Source organism: Ranitomeya variabilis, chromosome 5 (genome assembly GCF_051348905.1).
Source record: "Ranitomeya variabilis isolate aRanVar5 chromosome 5, aRanVar5.hap1, whole genome shotgun sequence".
Taxonomy (NCBI): Eukaryota; Metazoa; Chordata; class Amphibia; order Anura; family Dendrobatidae; genus Ranitomeya; species Ranitomeya variabilis.
Genome location: NC_135236.1, coordinates 654,358,965 through 654,386,282, shown reverse-complemented (window position 1 = coordinate 654,386,282; position 27,318 = coordinate 654,358,965). Strand labels below are relative to the sequence as shown.

Genomic DNA, 27,318 nt, shown 5'->3' with positions numbered 1-27,318 from the left:
ACCCAGACATTGTCATATGAGGGAAAAAAACACATTACCCAGAGCAACAAAAAAAAATAACACAAAAAATGACTGTATGTGACCTATATTTAATATTTCACTATATATTTAAGATTAAGACCTGGCTGCTTACAATGGTGACGAAACACCTTGTGTGAACCTGTGCATTGCAGCTTTGGTGGTGACTACGTTGTATTTGGTACCACACACACACTAGCAATATTCTGTAAAATTGACCTCACGTGCTTTATGATTAAAGATGGTGGTTTGCATGGGATATCAGATTTTAGTTAAAATCTACTGAAAATGTGAAGTAAAGAATGTCGCAGATTGCATATGAACAGCCATCTTTGATCAGATTAAAAATACAGATTTGTGAGGTAAATTTGAAACAGTATAGCATATCTCATGTGAAGTGCCATCTTTGGGTTATAATCTACAGAAAATGGGAGGTAAATTTTGAAGAATATTGCCGACCCCAAGTGAACCGCCATCCTTAATAAGATTTTAGTTATCTACGAAAAAAAAATCTGAGGTAAGTTTTAAAGATGGCTGTTCACATTGTATCTGCAATATTCTTCAAAATTTCTCACGTTTTCTGTAGATTTAAACCCAGATATGACTAAAGTTGGCAGCTCACATGAGAGATTCTTCAAATTTACCTCACAAATCTAGGTTTTGTAATTTGACCAAAGATGGGGGTTCATATGGGATTTTACTAAACATTTTTAGTAGATTTTGACCAAAATATGATTAAAGATGGCGGTTCACATGGGATCTGTTTTATTAGCGTTCTAGGACCCCTTTAATAAATATATAGCCCCTCAGATTTATAATCGGAGTCCCATTTCAGGTCAGCCCTGTCGTTTAGGAAAATTAACTCCTAAAACCACATGAGCGGTTTTTGTATTAATGGATAGGCCTCATTCAGACATTTTAGGCCTCCCTTAGCAAATGGACTTAATTGCCCATAGTAACCAATGAGCGCTCATCTTTCATTGCTTAAACCGCTCTTTTGGAATGAAAGCTGCACTGTGATTGGCCCCTACTTTGCACCTTTTATTGAATACCCTTATGTCAGGCAGGGTGCCCCCATAGCTTCATGTTTGCTAATGGGAAAACCTAAAATGGTAGCCGGACTGTGACTGCAGAGGTCTCTGTTCTGGCTGTAACGCTCCCGACATGCTTGGGTTATGTAGTAATATATGGGGCGGATATGGCCCCGGTGTAATGAAGCTTGGTGTATTGCTAATAATTTATCTTCCTTGCAGTCAGAGGTTTCCCGCGAGGCTTTCTCATGTCCAGGTTTCATATGCCGAATGTGCTTACATACAGAAAACCCTGTCAGTTTTTGTGGGTCTCCCACAGTGTGGAGGGTTTACTGTTCTCCCAGAACAGGGTCAGAATCCATATGCTCAGGAGCCGCGTGTTCGCCCCCCATTTTGATTTATTTCCTGTCACACAGACCTAATTCCGTGAGACGTAAAGTTGAAGGGGTGCCAAGGAACTGCCACCGCAGCCTAACCCCTCCAAAAACCGTCTCATGATTCTCCTCTTAACCCGCGCGGCTAGCGCCTCCTTTCGATTTCCCGGCGTATCCTCCAATATAACATCCATATCAATCACACAAGGTTTTATGCTAACGAGGAGCTCGGCCTCCTCCTAACAAGTCCTCCACATCTGGATGTAAATTCCTTCCCTGCGCTGAGGTCACCGGGACCCTGGGTATGGCACAGAATGAGGTCTGCGCTTTACATGGGAAAGGAAGAGAAAGCCCGGGGTCCCCTCCTTCCAAGATGTGTTTCCGATTTAATTGCTTTGGATTAAAGCCACATACAGTTTTTTTGGGGGGTGTTTCTTAACTCCATGTCCGCCGGGTGATGCTCGATGCAGATAAAATAGCAGAAAAACAAAAAAGGTGCTAAAGTCATGTTTACCACCACATTCTAGTCCAAGAAAAGCTGGCTAGCAACTAATATGGCCACCATGAAACCTTTTACGCCACAGCCCCCTTTTATTTTTGCCTTTCACAGCGGCGCACTTGGTAATCCACTATGGAGGCAAAATAGCCTTATGAGGTACCTTGTTGTAGTTGTCTAGAGGTCAAAATAGGCGAAAAACACTCAAAAGAACCTCTGACGCTCCGGCTTCGCCCTGAGGTTACACATACATCTCCTCTTGCAGTCCAATAGTCATTTCCATCACATCCATTACGTAAAGAATTGGCGTAAAAGATAATGATTGACTAAAACGTACGCAATCTTTCTACCTGAATGAAGATGTTTCGGAGCAAAAGTCCAAATGAGTGAGTTGAGCAATTCGTTTTCATTTTACGTTTCCGCTCCAACACAACGTTCCTTCAAATCCTCATCCTATTTGATCTCTAATCAGTGTGAGGTGACTGCTAAGGGTCATAATACGAAGGACGTTTTTTTGTTTCTTTTTTAAATGCCGCCCATTAATCCAAAAGCTAAGAAAGACTACACGCACTCAAGGCCGACGGACCATTGTGCGTCGTTTGGACCCAGTGCGCGTCGGAGATCGTTCCCTATAAGGTGCTACAATATTTTTTAATTTTGCGAATGGAGCCAAATAGTTTTGCAACAAGCAAGTTTGCAATTTATTTCTTATTCAAAATAGGTCCATTCTTAACAATATAGAGTGCCTCCTCCTGCAGTTCTTCAGTAGTTTCCTAGGCAAGACCGACGGACCATTGTGCGTCGTTTGGTCCCAGTGCGCGTCCGGAGATCATTCCCTATAAGGTGCTATAACTTTTTTTAATTTTGCAAATGGAGTTAACTAGTTTTGCAAGAAGCAAGTTTGCAATTTATTTCTTATTCAAAATAGGTCCATTCTTAACAATAGAGAGTGCCTCCTCCTGCAGTTTTTCAGTAGTTTCCTAGGCAAGGAGCTCACACTTACAAGCTGTTTGCTCTTTAGTTTGTAAACGCTGCTCTGAAAATGGACAGATCCAGTGCTTGTAGGCCATAGAAGCAAAGCTGCCTCTGCTTGCGTCTTCAGGGGAGCGCTCACTTTGAGCCAGTGCTGCAAACTCTATCAATCAGCAGCACACTCTCCCCTCCAGCAAGCAGGAAGTCAGGAGGACGGGGAGCTGTGTGCTCTTGAAGATTGACCATGATGCAAACCCCTTTACTGCTGTTTCATAATGTGAAAATGTACAACTGTGGAGGGCTCTGTGCAATGATAGAATATATCATTACCCATTTATTTGAGTGGGCACCACGTTATACCACACTGTTTGCTGCAGTGGCTGCTACGTAAAAAACCATGTGGTTGGGTTATAACAGCCAGCGGTAATTATCCCACTGCCAGCAGCAGGTCGTCGTTTAGTAAAGGTGCGACAGGACGATCCGTTTACCACGAGAACGGTTAATGTCCTCTAATAAATGTGCAGATACTCGGCCTCCTGTTTGTATAGCAGTCCTTGCTGGTAAGAGCGGAGCACCATTCCCCCGCGGGCATCCTGCTACCCTAAATCTTCACATTCTCAGTATGATCGTTTTATTTTGACCACAAGCCATTTATGCCGGTTTATTTCCAAGGGTGATGTGATCCCTGGTCTCATTTGTATTCAAGATCCTAATGGAAAAGGAGGGTGGGAAAAAAAAAAGCCTCCTCTCGGCCAAGTTAAATGCATTGTAAGGTGTCCTCAGGGTATCCGCAGTACTAAGCGCGGCCCGTCCCCGTGCTGTAGAGGCAGCTCATTAAGGAGCCCAGCGGTGTCATTATTAAGTCTCTGTGTGCTGCTCTGGACTAATGCTAATCACCTGTTTTCTCTTCTTCTTTTTTTTTTCTGCAGCACCAATGTGGTGATGAATTATTCAGAGATAGAGTCTAAGGTTCGAGAGGCGACCAACGATGACCCCTGGGGACCTTCTGGGCAGCTCATGGGAGAGATAGCCAAGTAAGTAATGGCTGATTTCCCGGGAGGAGCGAGACAGTTCTTTACCAGCTTCAACTTCTCTGGAGAATGGAGGGCAGAAGCTGGAAACTTTCCTCGCCCCCGTGGTCTGCGCATAGAATAGAAATGCAATTCTTGTTTAGTTTGACAGCTAGGGATGATCCTGCTGCTTTCCTGCCATTGAGTTCCCGCACCAGCGTGTCTGCTGTGCATTCACCCGACACGTTTTGCACTTTTATGTAGTCAGTCATTATGTGATCGCTACATGTTCTCTATATTCCAAACCAGTGACTTTCATCAGCGTTTCTTACATGTACTCATGTTGTGCACTTATGTGGTCCAGCAATTAAAGATTAAAAGGATGGTTCGGCAGCACTTTTGCACTGGCAGTGTCAGCATGGCAAATGCATGATCGGTAGGTATCATGTACCTGTAGTAACACCACTAGATAACGCCACGCACAAAGGTCCAGGTGTACAGTCATGGCTAAAAGGGTTGGCACCCTGGAAATTGTTGTAGAAAATGAAGTATTTCTCCATGAAAGTTATTGCAGTTACACATGTTTTGTTATACACATGTCTATTTCCTTTTTGTGTATTGCAACAACACAAAAAAAAACAGGAAAAAAGTCAAATTGGACATAATTTCACACAAAACCCCACAAATGGGCCCGACAAAACTGATGGCACCTTTCCAAAATTGTGAGTAAACAACTTTGTTTCAAGCATATAATGCTCCTTCCAACTCACCTGTGGCAAGTAACAGGTGTGGGCAATATGACAATCACATCTGAAACCATATAAAAGGGGAGAAGTTGACTCAATATTTGCATTGTGTGTCCCACACTAAGCATGGAGAACAGATCGAGGAGAAGAGAACTGTCTGAGGACTTGAGAACCAAAATTGTTGAAAAATATCAACAATGTCAAGGTTACAAGTCCATCTCCAGAGATCTCTATCCACGTTGGACACCATAATGGAGAAGTTTACAACCCATGGCACTGTAGCTAATCTCCCTGGAGATGGACGGCAGAGAAAAATTTATGAAAGGTTGCAATGCAGGATAGTGGATAAGCAGCCCCAATCAAAATCCCCAAAAATTCAAGCTGTCCTTGCTGCTCAGGGTGCATCAGTGTCGGTGCACACTATAGTCAACATTTGAATTAAATTAAACACTATGGCAGAAGACCCAGGAAGACCCCACTGCTGACACAGAGACATAAAACGAGCTAGACTGCAGTTTGCCAAAACATATGTAAGCCAAAATCCTTCTGGGAAAACCTCCTGTGGACAGATGAGACCAAGATAGAGCTTTTTGGTAAAGCACATCATTCTACTGTTTACTGAAAACAGAATGAGGCCTACAAAGAAAAGAACACAGTACCTGCAGTCAAATATGGTGGAGGTTCAGAGATGTTTTTGGGGTGGTTATCCTGCCTCTGGCTCTGTGTGTCTTTACTGTGTGCAAGGCACCATGAAAGGATTTTTGCGTTGCAATGTAGTGCCCATTGTCAGAAAGCTGGGTTTACTTCCTAGGTCATGGGTCTTGCATACTTCAAGAAGCACCCAGAAATGGATGGAAACAAAGAGCTGGAGAGTTCTGAAGTGGCAGCAATGAGTCCGGATCTAAATCCCATGATCACCTGTGGAGAGATCTTATAATTGCTGTTGGGAGAAGGAGCCTTCACATATGAGAGACCTGGAGCAGTTTGCAAAAGAAGAGTGATCTAAAATTCCAGCTGAGAGGTGTAAGAAGCTTGTTGATGGTTATAGGAAGCGATTGATTACAGTTATTTACTCCAAAGGGTGTGCAACAAATATTAACCTGATGGTGCCAACAATTTTGTCCAGCGCAGTTTGGGGGTTGTGGGTGAAATGATGTCCAATTTCCTTTTTTATTTCTCAATTTATTTGTGGTGTTCCAATACACACGAAGATAATAAACGTGTATAACAAAACTTGCATAATCGTAATAATATTCTGGGAGAAATACCTCATTTTCTGGATCAATGACTGTATATCCTCTGCCGCCATATGATCAGTGCCACTCTCCTCCCAGTGTGAAGGGAACCATTTACGTCGGACAATGCCATGAACCTGCAGATATAATGTTAATAGCATTAGAAAGGTGCCCGCCGTCCTACTGAAAGTCTGATCCCTGGAGAAAACGAAGTTTTATTTCTCCCTGGAGCCGCCGGCTTTTATCCATACAGGTGCGGGTACAGTCACCAACGTGGCCGGTCCCCTTTAGGTCCACATATTTGATCCGAAAATGCACCACACTATCCCTATTGATGACATTCATGCATTTTAATTTTGCAATAACTGCTTAATATCTTGATTAATGAAGTTCTGAGTGGAGGACTAAGTTGGTGAAACCCAACTTGGCGATGTAACCGGGTTTTAGTAAGTGCTGCGGCGGATAATTCCTAGCTCCCTGTGCAGGGCGGGATGTCAGAGGATCAGAAACGGAGAACATTTCATGTGTTCCCCAGGGGCGCCGCCGAACTCGCTGCGTATTTTAGCTCACGTCTGCCATCTAGTGGATGAACATATTATTTTATATTTATTTTTATTTAATATTTATTTTTATTTAATATTTATTTTTATTTAATATTTATTTTTATTTTAGATTATTTTTATTTTAGATTATTTTTATTTTAGATTATTTTTATTTTAGATTATTTTTATTTTAGATTATTTTTATTTTTATTTTATATTTATTTTTATTTTATTTTAGATTATTTTTATTTTATATTAATAATAATAATAATAATAATATTTATTTTAATTACCTTGCGTGTGTTTTAGGGCCACATTCATGTACGAGCAATTCCCAGACCTAATGAACATGCTATGGACGAGAATGCTGAAGGACAATAAGAAGAACTGGCGCCGAGTTTACAAGGTAAAGTAACGCCCACCGACTGTTTCTGACATAGGCACGTGTCAGAAGTGATGATTTCTATATATTTATAAAAAAAAACAAACCCTGCTACTGAAACCGTTGAACGGGGCACACACCACCGTCTATTCATTTGTATGGACATTCCCCCAAAAATTACAATTTCTTTTAGAGCTCTGATACAGATCAGTGTAGAAAAGTGCGTGCGAGACCACCCCCGTGTGCAACCGGGACCCCTTGCTCAAAATCGATGCACCAAATTAGTCCCTTCAAAGTGGCGTCAGATCCTTTTTATTATTTACACAAGACCGTCCATTGTTTTAGCACCAATTTCTGAGTGAATGAGACAGAAGATCTGGAGGATCCCCTAAAGGGTACATGGCCCTACGGCTGATCATGGGGGTGGGTGCCCCAATATTTGATCAGTGGTGGCCTATCAGTACCCATAGAGGTGCCATATTCCCGCCCCACCCCATTGGACTTTGTAAATGTAAATACACTATTACATAGCGTCCATTAGGACCAGCAGTCGCCGGCTACATTTCCTGTAGAGCCTTCGAAGATTCAGGAAAATAAGAAGAAAACCTCGAGCTGCTCTCATGAGTCCTGCTGCGCTGTGAATCCATATACACCTTGTATTTTCTCCTTTAATCTTCCGCGTCGGTGATTGCTCTCTAATCCCACAAGCCCGTATTGATCCTGGCGATGGCCTCAGCGCTCACTTTCGAGTTCCAGGTACGCAGCCCTCATCGATGCTTTGGATGGAAAGCTGTGAGAACATCGGAATATTTTCCCTCCTCGGTGTACATACATAATAACTGTGCGCGCCGGCATCTTATAGCCCCACGTTCTCCAGCAGATGATGCGGTGCTCGGGGTGACGGGGATGGCAGGGTGCCCGGCGCGCGCTCCCCGGAGAGCTGTAGCCGTTAATATTTAATGCCTCCACATACGCACTAGTTATACATCAAGCCTCTGTTCTGAGGATTAGCTGCCGGCCTCGTCCAGGCTCTCTCCTTTTATTACCAACGTTCCCCGCTGCTTTTTTTTTTACCTTTTCCACAACTAAAGCTCCGTCTCAGTAATCAGAATCGAGAACTGACTTTGCTCGTCGCCGCCGCGCAGTCATTGAGCGTCAGTTCTGCGCCCTCCGCATGCGCGGGGTCTTTTAGAGAAGGGATATTTTGTCTTATTTAATAAGCAGTCACATAAAATTTATGGATCACAGAGTAAAAAATAAAGGTAAGAGAACTGCGCCCCGCCTGCCACAGATGAGCAGGGGCCGACTCTGTGACGGCAACGTGGCTACGGAGCGGCATACAGGGAAGGAAAAGATGGCTGCGGGAAGGAGCAGGGTCGCGGGGCTCTGGTCCAGCTCCCTTGTCTTGCAAATGTTTTTATAGTCCGACTTAAGTATATAATATCATATATTCAATGCTCGGTCCTCCATGGCAGCCATTTTTTTACATCATCACCAGGGCCAAGGATGCCAGCTATCACAGAGGACCAGGGATCTAGGCCCGTTTAGATAATGATGAGGCTTAATGGTGGCCGCCAGATGCCCCCTGCCAGCTATAGCAAGTGGCAGTGCCCGTCCGTGAAATCACTTGGCCTAATACAGCATCAAAGTGCTTCAACTACCGGAAACCCTTGATGCAAAGGTTTTTTTTTTTTTCAGGACTAATAAATTGCTGGCCCATCCTTAATTTTGACTGCCAGCACTGCCACCAATCACATGATTGAAGGAGGCGGCTCGAGAACCACAGCGCTGTATTAACGATAGTGGCCGTACCTGGTACTGCAGTTCAGTTCAATGTGAAATTGCTTATATGCCATTGCCATGTATGTGCATATATATATATATATATATATATATATATATATATATATATATATATATATATATATATATATATATATATATATATATATATATATATACAGTATAGACCAAAAATTTGTACACACCTTCTCATGTAAAGATTTTTCTGTATTTTCATGACTAAGAAAATTGTAAATTCACACTGAAGGCATCAAAACTATGAATTAACACATGTGGAATTATATACTTAACAAAAAAGTGTGAAACAACTGAAATTATGTCTTATATTCTAGGCTCTTCAAAGTAGCCACCTTTTGCTTTGATGACTGCTTTGCACACTCTTGGCATTCTCTTGATGAGCTTCAAGAGGTAGTCACCAGGAATGGTCTTCCAACAATCTTGAAGCAGTTCCCAGAGATGCTTAGCACTTGTTGGTCCTTTTGCCTTCACTCTGCGGTCCAGCTCACCCCAAACCATCTCGATTGGGTTCAGGTCTGGTGACTGTGGAGGCCAGGTCATCTGGCGTAGCACCCCATCACTCTCCTTCTTGGTCAAATAGCCCTTACACAGCCTGGAGGTGTGTTTTGGGTCATTGTCCTGTTGAAAAATAAATGATGGTCCACAGTGGCGTAACTACAAAGTGGGGGGCCCCAATGCGAACTTTCAAATGGCCAAAACCCCCCCCCCCGCGCCAAAATATTTCCCACCGAAATTCACATTTTCCCTATTCATTTCGCACACTATAGTTTTGTTGCTTTGTTGTATAGTCTGACCTAATACTGCCCTGTAATCGCTGAGAAAAATGATTTTATAACAAGTCCCTATACTTATTATGGTGATGTCTTCGGAAGTGCAGACTCTGGGCGTTCATGTCCTTCCTCGCACTAATTCCAAGTGCACTCCCGGCGTTTGAAATCTGTGTGCTGTTTTTTCCTGGTATGATGCTGCAGTGCGTCATTTCCGGACCTGTGCAGTGTGGGGGTGTATTGGGTGTACTGGTCGGCTCCGGAGCATACGCACTGCACATTCTGTGACGCTGGCGAATACACCCAATACTCCCCCACAGGGAACATGCTGGGCTCTGCCCACAGCCGTGTACCATTCTTCCCGACTCGGAAATTTACCGCTCATACACACGCAGCTTCGCTCCGTGAACCCCGTACACACACGGCTCTGCTCCGTACACCTTGTACACACACAGCTCCGCTCCTTACACCCGCGGATCTGCTCCGTACACCTCATACACACGCGGATCCACTCCGTACACCTCAGACACAGCTCCGCTCCGTACACACGCGGCTCCGCTCCGTACACATGCGGCTCCGCTTCGTACACTCCATACACACACGGCTCCGCTCCGTCCACCCCGTACACATGCGGCTCCATACACCTCGTAAACACGCAGCACCTCTCCATACACCCCATACATACACTACTCCACTCACCTCTTTCACACTCGGCTCAGCTTTGTACACCTCGTACACACCTGACTCCACTCCGTACACCTCGTACACATTGCTCCACTACACACATACACGGCTCCGCTCTGTACACCTTGTACACACACGGCTCTGCTACATCCACACTATAAACCCTTCCTGACCCCACACATAAACTTCCCCTCTTCAGCACCATGACAATCAGCACAGCAGAGTCCTGCATACAATTAATTGAGACATCAGTAGGTTAAGTGTTTTTGAATATCCATATTGAATCAGGAGCCCCATATAATCCTGCATAAAGGTTAATAATGGCCCCATAAGATGCTCCGTAGACACATTTGCCCAATATAGTGCTGCAGAAACATTGATTATGGCCCCATAAGATGCTTCATAAAGATATTTGCGCCATATAGTGCTGCAGAAACATTGATTATGGCCCCATAAGATGCTCCATAGAGACATTTGCCCCATATAGTGCTGCACAAATGTTATGGCCCCATAGATGCTCCATACAGGCACTTGCCCCATATAATGCTGCACAAATGTTATGGCCCCATAAGATGCTCCACACAGATATTTCCCCCATTTGCTGTTGCTGCGATAAAAAAAAAACAAAAAACACATACTCACCCCTCCGTCGCTCAGGCTCCCCACACTTTCAATATTCACCTGCAGGCTGCTCCTCGTTCCAGCCGCCACTCCATCTTCCACCTCAGCGTCACTGCAGAAGAGCGGTGGCTGGAACGAGGAGAGGTGAATATCGCGCAGCGCTCCCCCTCCCCGTTATACTCACCTGCTCCTGGCGCGGTACAGTCCCTGGTTTCCCGGCGCTGCTGCTTCCTGTACTGAGCGGTCACCGTTACCGCTCATTACAGTAATGAACATGCGGCTCCACCCCTATGGGAGGTGGAGCCGCATATTCATTACTGTAATGAGTGGTACCATGTGACAGCTCAGTACAGGAAGAAGCTGGGGCGCCGGGCAGCCAGGGACCTGCAGGGACCACGCCATGTGTAGGTGAGTATAATTAGACAGCCCCCGCTCCCTGGCCCTGAAAACCCCTGGATACGCCACTGGGCGGGCCCCTAAGCACTCCGGGCCCGGTCACAGCTGCGACCCCTGCGACCGCGGTTGTTACGCCCCTGATGGTCCAACTAAACACAAACCGGATGGAATAGCATGCCGCTGCAAGATGATGTGGTAGCCATGCTGGTTCAGTATGCCTTCAATTTTGAATAAATAAAGTGTCACCAGCAAAGCACCCCCACACCATCACACCTCCTCCTCCATGCTTCACGGTGGGAACCAGGCATGTAGAGTCTATCCGTTCACCTTTTCTGCCTCGCACAAAGACACGATGGTGGGAACCAAAGATCTCAAATTTGGACTCATCAAACCAAAGCACAGATTTCCACTGGTCTAATGTCCATTCCTTGTGTTCTTTAGTCCTTAGCAGTGGTTTCCTAGCAGCTATTTTACCATGAAGGCCTGCTGAACAAAGTCTCCTCTTAATGCCGGAGTCACACTACAGCGAGATACGGCCGAGTCTCGCAGGTTAAAAACAAGCTCTGGCACCGGCACTCCGGAGCGGAGCGTGCAGCTCCATGTGTTGCTATTCGGCTGCACGCTCCGCTCTGGAGTGCCGGTGCCAGAGCTTGGTTTTAGCCTGTGAGACTCGGCCGTATCTCACTGTGTGTGATCCCGGCCTAACAGTTGTTGTAGAGATGTGTCTGCTGCTAGAACTCTATGTGGTATTGACCTGGTCTCTAATCTGAGCTGCTGTTAACCTGGGATTTCTGAGGCTGGTGACTCGGATAAACTTATCCTCAGAAGCAGAGGTGACTCTTGGTCTTCCCTTCCTGAGGCGGTCCTCATGTGAGCCAGTTTTTTGTAGCGCTTGATGGTTTTTGCCACTGCACTTGGGGACACTTTCAAAGTTTTCCCAATTTTTCGAACTGACTGACCTTCATTTCTTAAAGTCATGATGGCCACTCGTTTTTCTTTACTTAGCTGCTTTTTTTCTTGCCATAATACAAATTCTAACAGTCTATTCAGGACTATCAGCTGTGTATCCACCAGACTTCTGCTCAACACAACTGATGGTCCCAACCCCATTTATAAGGCAAGAAATCCCATTTATTAAACCTGACAGGGCACACCTGTGAAGTGAAAACCATTCCCGGTGACTACCTCTTGAAGCTCATCAAGAGAATGCCAAGAGTGTGCAATATGCAAATTGCCTCTTCTGAGAAAAAGAGGACTTAACTCTATAGCGCCACCTGTTGGAAGTAGCGATCCTACAAGTCACAATCAACCCTTTAACGAGTCGTCCAATATGACTTAGAATAAAAGCCAAATCAGTATCAGAGACCGCTAAGTCATCTGGGTAATTTCGCAATGCATCCTGGGAACGGAAGATGGCGGCAGCCGCGCGCGTCTCGACACAGCTTCGCTGGATCCCGACGGGTGCGTATATAACTATTTTTTATTTAAAATTTTTTTTTTTTAACAGGGATATGGTGCCCACACTGCTATATACTACGTGGGCTGTGTTATATACTGCGTGGGCTGTGCTATATATTACGTGGGCTGTGTTATATACTGTTTGGCCTAAACTGCATGGGCTGTGCTATATATTACATCGCCTGTGTTATATACTGCGTGGCTGCTATATACTGCGTGGGCTGTGCTATATAGTACGTGAGTTCTGTTATATACTGCGTGGCCACAGTTATATACTGCGTGGCCTGTATTAACGCATCGGGTATCCTACAATACGTAGTATTTGGTATTTGTTTGCTATATACTACATGGCCTGTGCTACATACTATGTGGCTGCTATATACACATACATTCTAGAATACCCGAAGCGTTAGAATCGGGCCACCATCTAGTATGTGTGTATATGTATGTGTGTATGTATGTATGTATATACACTCACTGGCCACTTTATTAGGTACACCTCTCCAACTTCTTGTTAACACTTAATTTCTAATCAGCCAATCACTTGGCGGCAACTCAGTGCATTTAGGCATGTAGACATGGTCAAGACAATCTCCTGCAGTTCAAACCGAGCATCAGTATGGGGAAGAAAGGTGATTTGAGTGCCTTTGAACGTGGCATGGTTGTTGGTGCCAGAAGGGCTGGTCTGAGTATTTCAGAAACTGCTGATCTACTGGGATTTTCACGCACAACCATCTCTAGGGTTTACAGAGAATGGTCCGAAAAAGAAAAAAAATCCAGTGAGCGGCAGTTCTGTGGGCGGAAATGCCTTGTTGATGCCAGAGGTCAGAGGAGAATGGGCAGACTGGTTCGAGCTGATAGAAAGGCAACAGTGACTCAAATCGCCACCCGTTACAACCAAGGTAGGCCTAAGAGCATCTCTGAACGCACAGTGCGTCGAACTTTGAGGCAGATGGGCTACAGCAGCAGAAGACCACACCGGGTACCACTCCTTTCAGCTAAGAACAGGAAACTGAGGCTACAATTTGCACAAGCTCATCGAAATTGGACAGTAGAAGATTGGAAAAACGTTGCTTGGTCTGATGAGTCTCGATTTCTGCTGCGACATTCGGATGGTAGGGTCAGAATTTGGCGTAAACAACATGAAAGCATGGATCCATCCTGCCTTGTATGGAGCATCTTTGGGATGTGCAGCCGACAAATCTGCGGCAACTGTGTGATGCCATCATGTCAATATGGACCAAAATCTCTGAGGAATGCTTCCAGCACCTTGTTGAATCTATGCCACGAAGAATTGAGGCAGTTCTGAAGGCAAAAGGGGGTCCAACCCGTTACTAGCATGGTGTACCTAATAAAGTGGCCGGTGAGTGTATATATATATATATATATATATATATATATATATATATATATATATATATATATATATATATATATATATATATATAGATATAGATATAGATATAGAGAGAGAGAGAGAGAGAGAGAGAGAGATATAGATAGATATAGATGGAGATATATATATATATATATATATATCTCCATCTATATCTCTCTCTCTCTCTCTCTCTCTCTCTCTCTCTCTCTCTATATAGAGATAGAGAGAGAGAGAGAGATAGATAGATATAGATGGAGATATATATATATATATATATATATATATATATATATATATATATATATAGTTATATATATATATATATATATATATATAAAGTTATATATAGTTATATATATATATATATATATAAAGTTATATATAGTTATATATATAGTTATATATAGTTATAATACCCAAAATTGGAACAGCACAACTCCTATACTTAGCTTCAGGTGCAATGCCCATAGACCACCCGTCCACCGGTCGTCTCCAATCAATATTCAAAAAAAGGCAGGCAGCACTCCGTTTTCAAGTCAATATGTAGGACTTTAATGGACCCACATGTCTCAGCGACGTTTCGGCTCAACTGAGCCTTTCTCAAGCAGTGGGTGTTACATCTTAGTGCATATATATAGAGATTTTTTCATCATCATCCAATTAAGGTGCCATAATACAATCATAAACATGTATAATATTACATAAAGTGCTACTGTGCTATTAAAGTGTCCAGTGTTCATATTATTCTTAGTGAATTACTGTTCTTTGTCTGAGTTTTCTGCTTACCCATGAGGAGACATGCTGGTAATGGGGGATATCAGCGTTCTTACATGCATACTGCGCATATCCCAGCATTTCCTCATACATCACAGCCATGTGATCGACTAGAGGCCAATCCAATGCAAGGGGCGGTATTTTGTCCGGCGCATGCGCTGTAGCGCCTAATAGCGCCATATTGTATGTGGCAACTACATGTATCTTAATTACAGCCATCTTCGTTGTGGAACCTTCTATTTTTAACTATTACCACATTATAAGGTTGCGACCAGCGAAACCATCTCATATATATGCGCTTATATCTAGCGCTTGTTAATTAAATAATTAGCCTATTGTTACATTATTTTAGAAGAAATGACTCACTCAAACTCCACATTATGCCGCATGGACTTACTTGTGCCTTATCTCGCCTTGGCCACCAGAGCTGACCTTATCACAGACCAACCTCCCGTGGCCACACAGTGTCGAAAGGGTGCATTAGGCCTTCTCTGACCAAATTGCCTCACCTCAAGACCCCTGTATAGCGTTAGCCATATAGTCCCAGCTGCCATTTATATCACATCTATACACACAGGCATGTCATTCTTCTCTTTAATAAAAATTGATAAATTAACATAATGCCAGAAAAAATTCTTGATATGTGTTTTTTTATTATTTTCCATTGATACATTGGCCTTGGATCACTTCACAATTATGGCTCATAGTGTTTAAACTCTTCAGAGGTACATTCTTTAACAATTTTTAATGAGAACACCTACATATCTCCCCATCCTCGCATGTCTCCTATGGCAAGGTCTTGTAGCCAATCATAGGCAGCAGGACGACCTAGACAAAAATACACATATAACATTAAAAGCTCAGCCTAACAAATCAATTCTAAATATAAAAACAAGTTATCAAGGCCTTCAACATCACTGTGTTAGAATAAAAAACTATTTTTTTATATAATCGCATTCATCTTAAAATCTACATTTAATCCTGAGGGTCTGAGTGTATTCAGTTTATAGATCCACATTAATTCCCTTTTCTTCAGCGCTTGTTCTCTATCACCACCTCTCCTATTTACTGGCACCCTATCTATAATTTTAAATCTCAGATCTCTTTCAGAATGGTTACAGTCAGTAAAGTGCTTTGGTACAGGGAGATCAGTTCTCTTCTTTCTAATGGTATATCGGTGCTGGTTCATCCGAACTTTAAATTCGCACGTTGTCTCCCCGATATACCATAGATTACAAGGGCAGCTCAAGAGATAAATGACATAGTCCGAGCTGCATGTCAGGTAGTGTTTGATCGTATATGTCTTTTTCGTTATAGGGTGCTCAAAGGTATCCCCCTTGTCCATATGTGTGCAATTCACACAACTGAGACAAGGGAAACAACCATTTTTTCGAGACCCTGTTAGAAACATTTGTCTACTCATTTTATTGGGACCTATGTCTGATTTGATCAAATAGTCTTTTATATTCTTGTTCCTTTTATATGAATATAGGGGTGGCAGTCTCAACTCTTTTACATCCGGCAAGCATTTCCCCAACATCCCCCAATGTTTAGTTATTACATTCGCCACCAATTTGCTCTCTTCTCCATATGTGGTGACGAATGGAATTCATCTTTTTGTGTTCTTATCCTTCTCTCTTATATCCTTTTGTATAAGTTCAGTTCTACTTGTTTGTAATACCTTCTTTTTGGTCAATTCCAGCAAATTTCTGGGGTAACCCCTATTCATAAATTTTTTAACCATTGAGTCTACTACCATATCCAAATTTTCTTCCTTTTTAACGATTCGCCTTACTCTCAACATCTGGCTTAACGGAATTGATCTCATCATAGAGCGTGGATGTTGGCTATCAAACAATAATAAATTATTTTTATCTGTATTTTTTACAAAGAGTGTAGTACTCAATTCTCCCTTCTCTAGACTGACAAGCACATCAAGAAACTGAATATTTTCCCTAGACATAATCAATGTGAATTTAATGGTGTCATTAATGGTATTCAGATATTCATGAAAGTTCTCCAATTCACTCTGAGATCCTGTCCAAAGGAGGAAGACATCATCTATGTACCTCCACCACACCAAAACTTGTCGGAAGTGGTGGGATACATAGATGAGGTCCTCCTCCAGGACTTCCATAACTAAATTTGCATACGCAGGGGCCATATTGGCCCCCATAGCGGTTCCACGTTTTTGCGTATAAAACGCATCACCAAACATAAAATAATTCTGTTTTAAAATAATTTCAAGAATTTTGAGCACAAAAGTTTTTCCTTCCAGTGTGCATTTTGATAGGTTCTAATGGACATGCAGATTTCAGTACTAAGCAAAGGGCTGAGTTTTAGCCCATGTGCACACATAGACTGGTTTGAGTTACAACTTGACATTGAACGTTTTCTCAGACAGATTAAATTAAGGGAATGGTTTAGTGGTAAAGATGTGAATACAAGGATGAGAACTAGTGAGTTTGATTTAAACTCTGTACAACTAAAGAAAAACAGTAGATTTATTCCACCATCATATTCAGCAGTAATTGAGGCCTTTGAGGTGGCAGTGAAAACGGATATTGAGGAAATAAAAAACAAGGCAATTAAAGAATATGTACACCCAAACATACGGAAGGAGGAATTTGAAGCACTGCAGGAACTTGTCCATGACGGCGACATTGTGGTGAAACCCGCCGATAAGGGGGGAGCAGTCGTTGTCATGGACAAGGAAATGTATGTTGCTGAAATTTTGAGGCAATTAAATGATGAGAGTGTGTACCAGAGACTAGGGGGTGACCCAAAATTTGAGATCAATAAGGTGATTAAAAAATGTCTGAAAGAAGCCATGGAGGGTGGTGTGATAGACCAGGATTTACATGACTATCTATTTGAAAATAATCCTCGCACCCCGGTGCTTTATATAAATCCGAAAATTCATAAAACACTGGTCAACCCACCAGGACGACCTATAGTGTCGGGGGTGGGGTCCATCTTCAACAAAATGGGCATCTTCCTTGACAGAATCCTCAACCCTATGGCTAGACAGTGTAAGTCATTTATTAGAGATACGACTGACTTTCTTAACAAACTAGAGGCACTACACCTGGAAGGTGATGTGATACTCGCATCCTTCGATGTGGTGTCTCTTTATACATCCATTGACCATGAAGAGGGTTTGAGAGCAGTGGGTAATAGACTTAACCTATCAAAATGCACACTGGAAGGAAAAACTTTTGTGCTCAAAATTCTTGAAATTATTTTAAAACAGAATTATTTTATGTTTGGTGATGCGTTTTATACGCAAAAACGTGGAACCGCTATGGGGGCCAATATGGCCCCTGCGTATGCAAATTTAGTTATGGAAGTCCTGGAGGAGGACCTCATCTATGTATCCCACCACTTCCGACAAGTTTTGGTGTGGTGGAGGTACATAGATGATGTCTTCCTCCTTTGGACAGGATCTCAGAGTGAATTGGAGAACTTTCATGAATATCTGAATACCATTAATGACACCATTAAATTCACATTGATTATGTCTAGGGAAAATATTCAGTTTCTTGATGTGCTTGTCAGTCTAGAGAAGGGAGAATTGAGTACTACACTCTTTGTAAAAAATACAGATAAAAATAATTTATTATTGTTTGATAGCCAACATCCACGCTCTATGATGAGATCAATTCCGTTAAGCCAGATGTTGAGAGTAAGGCGAATCGTTAAAAAGGAAGAAAATTTGGATATGGTAGTAGACTCAATGGTTAAAAAATTTATGAATAGGGGTTACCCCAGAAATTTGCTGGAATTGACCAAAAAGAAGGTATTACAAACAAGTAGAACTGAACTTATACAAAAGGATATAAGAGAGAAGGATAAGAACACAAAAAGACGAATTCCATTCGTCACCACATATGGAGAAGAGAGCAAATTGGTGGCGAATGTAATAACTAAACATTGGGGGATGTTGGGGAAATGCTTGCCGGATGTAAAAGAGTTGAGACTGCCACCCCTATATTCATATAAAAGGAACAAGAATATAAAAGACTATTTGATCAAATCAGACATAGGTCCCAATAAAATGAGTAGACAAATGTTTCTAACAGGGTCTCGAAAAAATGGTTGTTTCCCTTGTCTCAGTTGTGTGAATTGCACACATATGGACAAGGGGGATACCTTTGAGCACCCTATAACGAAAAAGACATATACGATCAAACACTACCTGACATGCAGCTCGGACTATGTCATTTATCTCTTGAGCTGCCCTTGTAATCTATGGTATATCGGGGAGACAACGTGCGAATTTAAAGTTCGGATGAACCAGCACCGATATACCATTAGAAAGAAGAGAACTGATCTCCCTGTACCAAAGCACTTTACTGACTGTAACCATTCTGAAAGAGATCTGAGATTTAAAATTATAGATAGGGTGCCAGTAAATAGGAGAGGTGGTGATAGAGAACAAGCGCTGAAGAAAAGGGAATTAATGTGGATCTATAAACTGAATACACTCAGACCCTCAGGATTAAATGTAGATTTTAAGATGAATGCGATTATATAAAAAAATAGTTTTTTATTCTAACACAGTGATGTTGAAGGCCTTGATAACTTGTTTTTATATTTAGAATTGATTTGTTAGGCTGAGCTTTTAATGTTATATATGTATTTTTGTCTAGGTCGTCCTGCTGCCTATGATTGGCTACAAGACCTTGCCATAGGAGACATGCGAGGATGGGGAGATATGTAGGTGTTCTCATTAAAAATTGTTAAAGAATGTACCTCTGAAGAGTTTAAACACTATGAGCCATAATTGTGAAGTGATCCAAGGCCAATGTATTAATGGAAAATAATAAAAAAACACATATCAAGAATTTTTTCTGGCATTATGTTAATTTATCAATTTTTATTAAAGAGAAGAATGACATGCCTGTGTGTATAGATGTGATATAAATGGCAGCTGGGACTATATGGCTAACGCTATACAGGGGTCTTGAGGTGAGGCAATTTGGTCAGAGAAGGCCTAATGCACCCTTTCGACACTGTGTGGCCACGGGAGGTTGGTCTGTGATAAGGTCAGCTCTGGTGGCCAAGGCGAGATAAGGCACAAGTAAGTCCATGCGGCATAATGTGGAGTTTGAGTGAGTCATTTCTTCTAAAATAATGTAACAATAGGCTAATTATTTAATTAACAAGCGCTAGATATAAGCGCATATATATGAGATGTTTTCGCTGGTCGCAACCTTATAATGCGGTAATAGTTAAAAATAGAAGGTTCCACAACGAAGATGGCTGTAATTAAGATACATGTAGTTGCCACATACAATATGGCGCTATTAGGCGCTACAGCGCATGCGCCGGACAAAATACCGCCCCTTGCATTGGATTGGCCTCTAGTCGATCACATGGCTGTGATGTATGAGGAAATGCTGGGATATGCGCAGTATGCATGTAAGAACGCTGATATCCCCCATTACCAGCATGTCTCCTCATGGGTAAGCAGAAAACTCAGACAAAGAACAGTAATTCACTAAGAATAATATGAACACTGGACACTTTAATAGCACAGTAGCACTTTATGTAATATTATACATGTTTATGATTGTATTATGGCACCTTAATTGGATGATGATGAAAAAATCTCTATATATATGCACTAAGATGTAACACCCACTGCTTGAGAAAGGCTCAGTTGAGCCGAAACGTCGCTGAGACATGTGGGTCCATTAAAGTCCTACATATTGACTTGAAAACGGAGTGCTGCCTGCCTTTTTTTGAATATTTTTTTGAATATATATAGTTATATATATATATAGTTATATATAGTTTTATATATATATACATATATATCTCTATATATATATATATTCAGAAAAGAGGCAGCACTCCATAGTAAGGTGAAAACATGTGGTTGGTTTAATCGACCCACACAGCCGGGCGACGTTTCAGCTCAAACTGAGCCTTTCTCAAGCTTGAGAAAGGCTCAGTTTGAGCTGAAACGTCGCCCGGCTGTGTGGGTCGATTAAACCAACCACATGTTTTCACCTTACTATGGAGTGCTGCCTCTTTTCTGAATCTCTGTGAAACTGGTGCAATCAATTGGACTGGTTGCCTGGGGCCTTGCACCCGAAGATAAGTATCAGTGTAGAGATATATATATATATATATATATATATATATATATATATATATATATATATATATATATATATATATATATATATATATATATATATATATATATATATATATATATATATATATATATATATATATATATATATATATATATATATAGTTAGTTTTGGCTAAAAGTATTGACACCCCTGCAATTCTGTCAGATAATACTCAGTTTCTTCCTGAAAATGATTGCAATCACAAATTCTTTGGTATTATTATCTTCATTTAATTTGTCGAGAATGAAGCAAAAAGCAAAACATTGATCATTTCATACAAAACACCAAAAATGGGCCAGACAAAAGTATTGGCACCCTCAGCCTAATACTTGCTCCCACAACAGCTCAATGGGGCTGAGATCTGGCGACTGTGCTGGCCGCTCCATTACAGATAGAATACCAGCTGCCTGCTTCTTCCCTAAATAGTTCTTGCATAATTTGGAGGTGTGCTTTGGGTCATTGTCCTGTTGTGGGATGAAATTGGCTCCAACCAAGCGCTGTCCACAGGGTATGGCATGGCGCCGCAAAATGGAGTGATAGCCTTCCTTATTCAAAATCCCTTTTACCTTGTACAAATCTCCCACTTTACCAGCACCAAAGCAACCCCAGACCATCACATTACCTCCACCATGCTTGACAGATGGCGTCATGCGCTCTTCCAGTATCTTTTCAGTTGTTCTGCACCTCACAAATGATCTTCTGTGTGATCCAAATACCTCACACTTGGATTCGTCTGTCCATAATACTTTTTTCCAATCTTCCTCTGTCCAATGTCTGAGTTATTTTGCCCATATTAATCTTTTCCTTTTATTAGCCAGTCTCAGATATGGCTTTTTTTTTGCCACTCTGCCCTGAAGGCCAGCATCCCGGAGTCGCCTCTTCACTGTAGACGTAGACATTAGCTTTTTGAGTGTACTATTTAATGAAGCTGCCAGTTGAGGACCTGTTAGGCGTCGATTTCTCAAACTACAGAGTCTAATGTGCTTGTCTTGTTGCTCAGTTTTGCAGCAGGCCTCCCACTTCTCTTTCTACTCTGGTTAGAGCCTGTTTGTGCTCTCCTCTGAAGGGAGTAGTACACACCGTTGTAGGAAATCTTCAGTTTCTTGGCAATTTCTCGCATGGAATAGCCTTTATTTCTAAAAATAAGAATAGACTGTCGAGTTTTACATAAATTCTTTTTTTCTGGCTATTTTGAAAGTTTACTGGAACCAACAAATGTAATGCTCCAGATTCTCCACTAGCTCAAAGGAAGGTCAGGTTTATAGCTTCTCTAATCAGCCAAACTGTTTTCAGCTGTGCTAACATATTTGCACAAGTGTTTTCAAGGGTATTCTAACCATCCATTAGCCTTCTTACACAGCTAGCAAACACAAAGTACCATAAGAACACTGGAGTGATGGTTGTTGGAAATGGGCCTCTATACACCTATGAAGATATTGCGTTAAACACCAGACGGTTGCAGTTAGAATAGTCACTTACCACATTAACAATGTATTGAGTGTATTTCTGAATCATTTAATGTTAGCTTCATTGGAAAAAAAACTGTGCTTTTCTTTACAAAATAAGGAAAATTCTAAGTGACCCTAAACTTTTGAACGGTAGTGTATGTATGTGAATGTATATATATAATGTGTGTGTATATATTTTAGCACAGATTACTTTTATTTCGGTAGTTGTCACATACGTTAGTGTCGGCCCTCTCCATAGCTCACGCGTTCGGTCCTGCCTATAACGGCAGGGGATCGGTTACTCAGAGAAGCTTGTAAATGACTTGCATATGGTGAAAGGAAATAAAAATGACTTTCTGTCTCGGTGACATTCCTTGCGGTGACCTCTGCGTAGACGTCTCATTGCCGACCTCGCCCGCGCCGTGAGAGGACTTAAATACTTTTTTGCCATCTGTGAGTATCCAGCCATTTTTCATCCCATCTGTACGTTGATTATTAAGCACAATTGAGCACATGCTCCGACGTCGATCCCCCGCACTTGTCTCCAGTCATGTGCACTTCCATTTGGTAAAAGAGTCAATTGGAAGCACGACCCGCTCCATAATTCACATTTAATAGCTTTTGTGTCTTCGGCCCATATGGTTAACTCCCGACAAATCCCGCCGAATGTGCAATTACGCCTCTGCTTTTACTTTTTTTTTTTTCTGGACAAGTGAAATAAATTCTTATAAGTAGTAGAGTGTTTTCATTAGTGTCGCTGTCTGAGGATGATGAGCATACATGGTGATAACAGACCAGGAATAAGGAGAATTTATTCTATCCATGTCATGTAAAAGCTGGAAGAACAGCGCCACCCTTGCCCATGGGTGATGTCTAGTATTGCAGATCATCCCTTTTTTTTAAAGAATGAGACTGAACTGAAATACTGGACATATTCCATACACGAGTGATGGGGAAAAAAAGCAAGTTCTTTTCTCTAGGGCTGAACAACTTTTCTAAAGTGTACACTCCCAAACGACTTGAACATATTTTTTGAGCATGCTGAAGACACTCGGTTACCACTCGCATGCTCTGATGACACCATATCTGAGCATATTCGCTCTTCACTAGTAATCAGTCATTGTACAGGAGGCGGAGGTGAGCTGTGACATCAGCTATTGTGATTGGTGGATCCTGTGTTATCATTCATTGAATCATAGAATGTTAGAGTTGGAAGGGACCTCCAGGATCATCGTGTCCAACCCCCTGCTCAATGCAGGACTCACTAAACCATCTCAGACAGATGTCTGTCCAACCTCTGTTTGACGACTTCCATTGAGGGAGAACTCGCCACCTCATGGCAGCCTGTTCCACTCAATGATCACCTTCACTGTCAGAAAGGTTTTTCTAATATCTAGTCTGTATCTTGTTCCTTTTAGTTTCCTTCCATTGCTTCCCGTGTGTCCATGTGCAAATAAGCATAAGGATGGTCCCTCTACACTGTGACGGCCCTTCAGATATTTGTAGACCGCTATTAAGTCTCCTCTTTTTTACAAGCTAAACATTCCCCTATCGTTTAACTGTTCCTTGTAGGACATACTTTGCAGTCCGCTCACCATCCAGTTTGTACTAACATACATGTTGTTTAATAATTTGTTCCTGGTATAGAAGTAAGGCTCACTGGCTTGTATTTTCCGGGCTCCATCATCTTTCCTTTTTTGAAGACACGGACGATATTTGCCCTTCTACAGTCTTCTGAGACTTCGGTTCTCCAGACATTTTCACAGATTGTGCTAAATCTTTCAGTACCCTAGGGTGTAATTCATCTGGACCAGGAGATGTAAATTCATTTAAATTAGCTAAGTGTTCCCTCGCCATGTCTCTGTTTATGGATAGAGTGGAATTCTTTTATTCCTTTGATAGCACCATGAAGATCAATTGATGTTACAATTGCTTTCTTAAAGAATACAGATGCAATATAGGTCATTGTATAGGAGGGGGAGGTGAGCTGTGACATCAGCTATTGAGAGTGGGGGATCCTGATAATGTATATATTGGGGTTTTCAGTCATTGTACAAAAGGGGGAGGAGATGAGCTGCATTAACAAATTCCTAGCCCCTCCCCCAAGTCCTTTTCAGCCGGATGCCAGGCATATAAAACTGTCCATAAACATCTCAGCTGGGAGCGCAAAAGTGGAAGCTGTTAGCACCAACCCTTGAAGCCTTTATCTGAAGTTCTTCCATCTCCTATAGGGGGGTATTTTTAATAGGCTCCTGAATTAAAGGGGTAATTTATTTCGGTTGTAATATTGAGAAGCGTTGCCTAATATTCTACAGAACTTTTACTGTTCCCGTTATGATCCGTTGCTCGAGGTTCTCTTTTGCCTAATGAATAGCTGGTTGATGCTAATATTTTCTATGTGGTCCCGAGTGAATGGTTCGGTTTTTGGTCACTTTGTGAATGTGTAGGTGTCGGATGCACTTCACTGCTTCATTATAACTCGGCACCTTCATTCTCAGTCACTTCCGCAAATATTAGTCTGGAGAACAGAAGGGACACCAGCAACATGGAGGTTAGCCCTGCAGTTATGGGGGTCTCTCTGCACTACTAGGTCATGTGATGGTCAAGTGTTGCCCCTCTGTGGCTAGCAGGCCTCTGGTAATGCCCCCCATAAATGACATGTCGGCAACAGATGACTATTTAACCCCTGACTGTATGAGAGATGTGAAATATCCATAGATGCCGGTCTAACCTGGGACCTGACGTCACAGCCCCTGGTGATGGTGGTTATGTCGCCAAGATGGGCATAAGATCTAAACTCATCACACGTAAGTGTAGATTATAGGAGCTACTGCTATCGTGCACGGAGACGGAGAAATGTCACACGGGGGTAGGCCTCAAGGTTGGAGTGGCTGACATCAGAGAGCAATGGAGTACACCGAAGTGCAGAATGAACTCGCTTCATAACTTTTTGCTTAGCATTCGTGGACAGATGAGCTTGAATGTGTACCTTTGCTAACTTTTTGGCCAGGTTTTAGAGGTGGAAAATAGGGAAAAAAATATTTGAAGCAAAAAAATGTGGTAAAATATTTAATAACATACTATAATATGTGGTGTTATTATATATAATAGTATGTTATTATGTTGGAAGCTGCGGGACCAGTGTGGTGTCTGTGAAGTACTATATGAAGATGCTGGAGGGTGAGTATAAGAATGGGGGCGCAGGGCTTATATTGAAAGCACCACTCCAGCACTGCAATATAACACTGGAGTGCTGCTTTAAAATCCCATGGGAGAACTATAACTCCCAGCATGTCCTGCAGATCCTATGACATGCTGGGAGTTATAGTTCACTAAAGGAGTGGCAGAATGCTTTATTGTGTTTTGGAACGACTAACCTCTTAATTGTGGCAGCCAGTTTGTGGTGAGGTGAAAGCTGGAGCATCCCATGGCTGCACACACAGAGCCCTCCCTCTTGTTGCCTTTCCACAGCACAGGTAATGGAAGCCAACAGATTCTAGTGTTGGAGTCTGAAGGACCTGTGATGATGTCAAGAAGATGGAGGGCTCTGTGCTGCCATGTGATGCTCCACCCGCCCACTTCTGACATCACACAGGTCCTTGTGCACACTGCACAGCACTCAGCTCCAGCCCAGGCAGGTATGCAGCGATCTCCTCTCCCCTGGCCCCTGCTGCTGCTGCCTCCTCCTCCCCCGGACACATGGATCTCCCCAGCTGCTGCAGGAATCAGCGCTGAGGAAACCATGTGTGTCGCTGCTTAAGTGCAGTATTCATTTGCTGCTCCCGGATCACTGGCTCAGCTGATAGGTGGGCGGGGAGCCGCTAATGAATATTCACTGCACTTAATCATCGGGACCACATGGTTCCCCCAGCAGCTGATTCCCATCAGTGGGGACATTTTTCTGCCGCCTGAAGTGGGATATCATTGCGATCCCACTCGCTGCTGCCCCCCTCCCCACATGCTACATCCCTACCATAAGACGCACCCACACTTTCCTCCCAAATTTGGAGGAAAAAAAGCGCATCTTATGGTCAGAAAAATACGGCATATATGTGTGTATGTGTGTGTGTGTATATGTATGTGTGTGTGTGTATATATATATATATATATATATATATATATATATATATATATAATGTGTATTACAATAAAATTACTTGGAATCTAGTTTAATTATATTCATCTGGGTATTTGGGTAAATATAATAAATTATATGCAGTTTTATTGTAATAGTTATTTATATAAAAATGTATAATACACATACATACATGCGCGCGAACACACACACACGAATAATATATGTTTTTATAGAAATATTAAAGTAAATTATATACACACATGTCTGTGTATATAATTTATTTTAATGTTTCTATGAAAACATATATTATACGTGTGTAATGTTTCTATGAAAACATACCGTATATTACACGTGTGCGCGCATGTATATATGTGTATTATACATTTTTATAACAATAACTATCAAAAAAACTGCAAATAATTTATTAGATTTATCCAAAAATATATATTTTAGAAAAATATATTAAAATAGGTTCGATGTCATTTTATTATTATATATATATATATTTTTATACATGTATGTAAAAAAAATTCTAAAAAGTATGCGACTAAAACTAATTTTTGCAATTTTGGTTTCGTTACAAATTTTGCTTTTAGAGGCTCTTTTGTTTCCCTGCACGCTGAACTGTGATGTGGTCATAAATCGGTTCTGAAAAAGACATAGAAAAGAGCTACAGACTCTTTCAGTCTGAATGAGCTCACTGACGGATTCTTAAGGTACCGTCACACTAGGCGATATCGCCAGCGATCCGTGACGTTGCAGCGACCTGGATAGCGATATCGCTGTATTTGACACGCAGCAGCGATCTGGATCCCGCTGTGAAATTGCTGGTCGCTGCTAGAAGGTCTGCACTTTATTTGGTCGCTAGGTCGCCGTGTATCGCCGTGTTTGACAGCAAAAGCAAGGATACCAGCGATATTTTACACTGGTAACCAGGG

General features: G+C 42.0%; 1 protein-coding gene across 1 annotated transcript in view; it reads left to right on the top strand.

Moving 5' to 3' along the window:
- The window catches only part of CLINT1 (clathrin interactor 1), a 65,389-nt gene that overhangs the window by 21,093 nt on the left and 16,978 nt on the right, over positions 1–27,318 (top strand). Inside the window, exons 2-3 of the mRNA XM_077266432.1 lie at positions 3,821–3,925; positions 6,734–6,830. Coding sequence (XP_077122547.1) covers positions 3,821–3,925; positions 6,734–6,830 — 202 coding nt within the window. The remainder of the gene's footprint in view (positions 1–3,820; positions 3,926–6,733; positions 6,831–27,318) is intronic.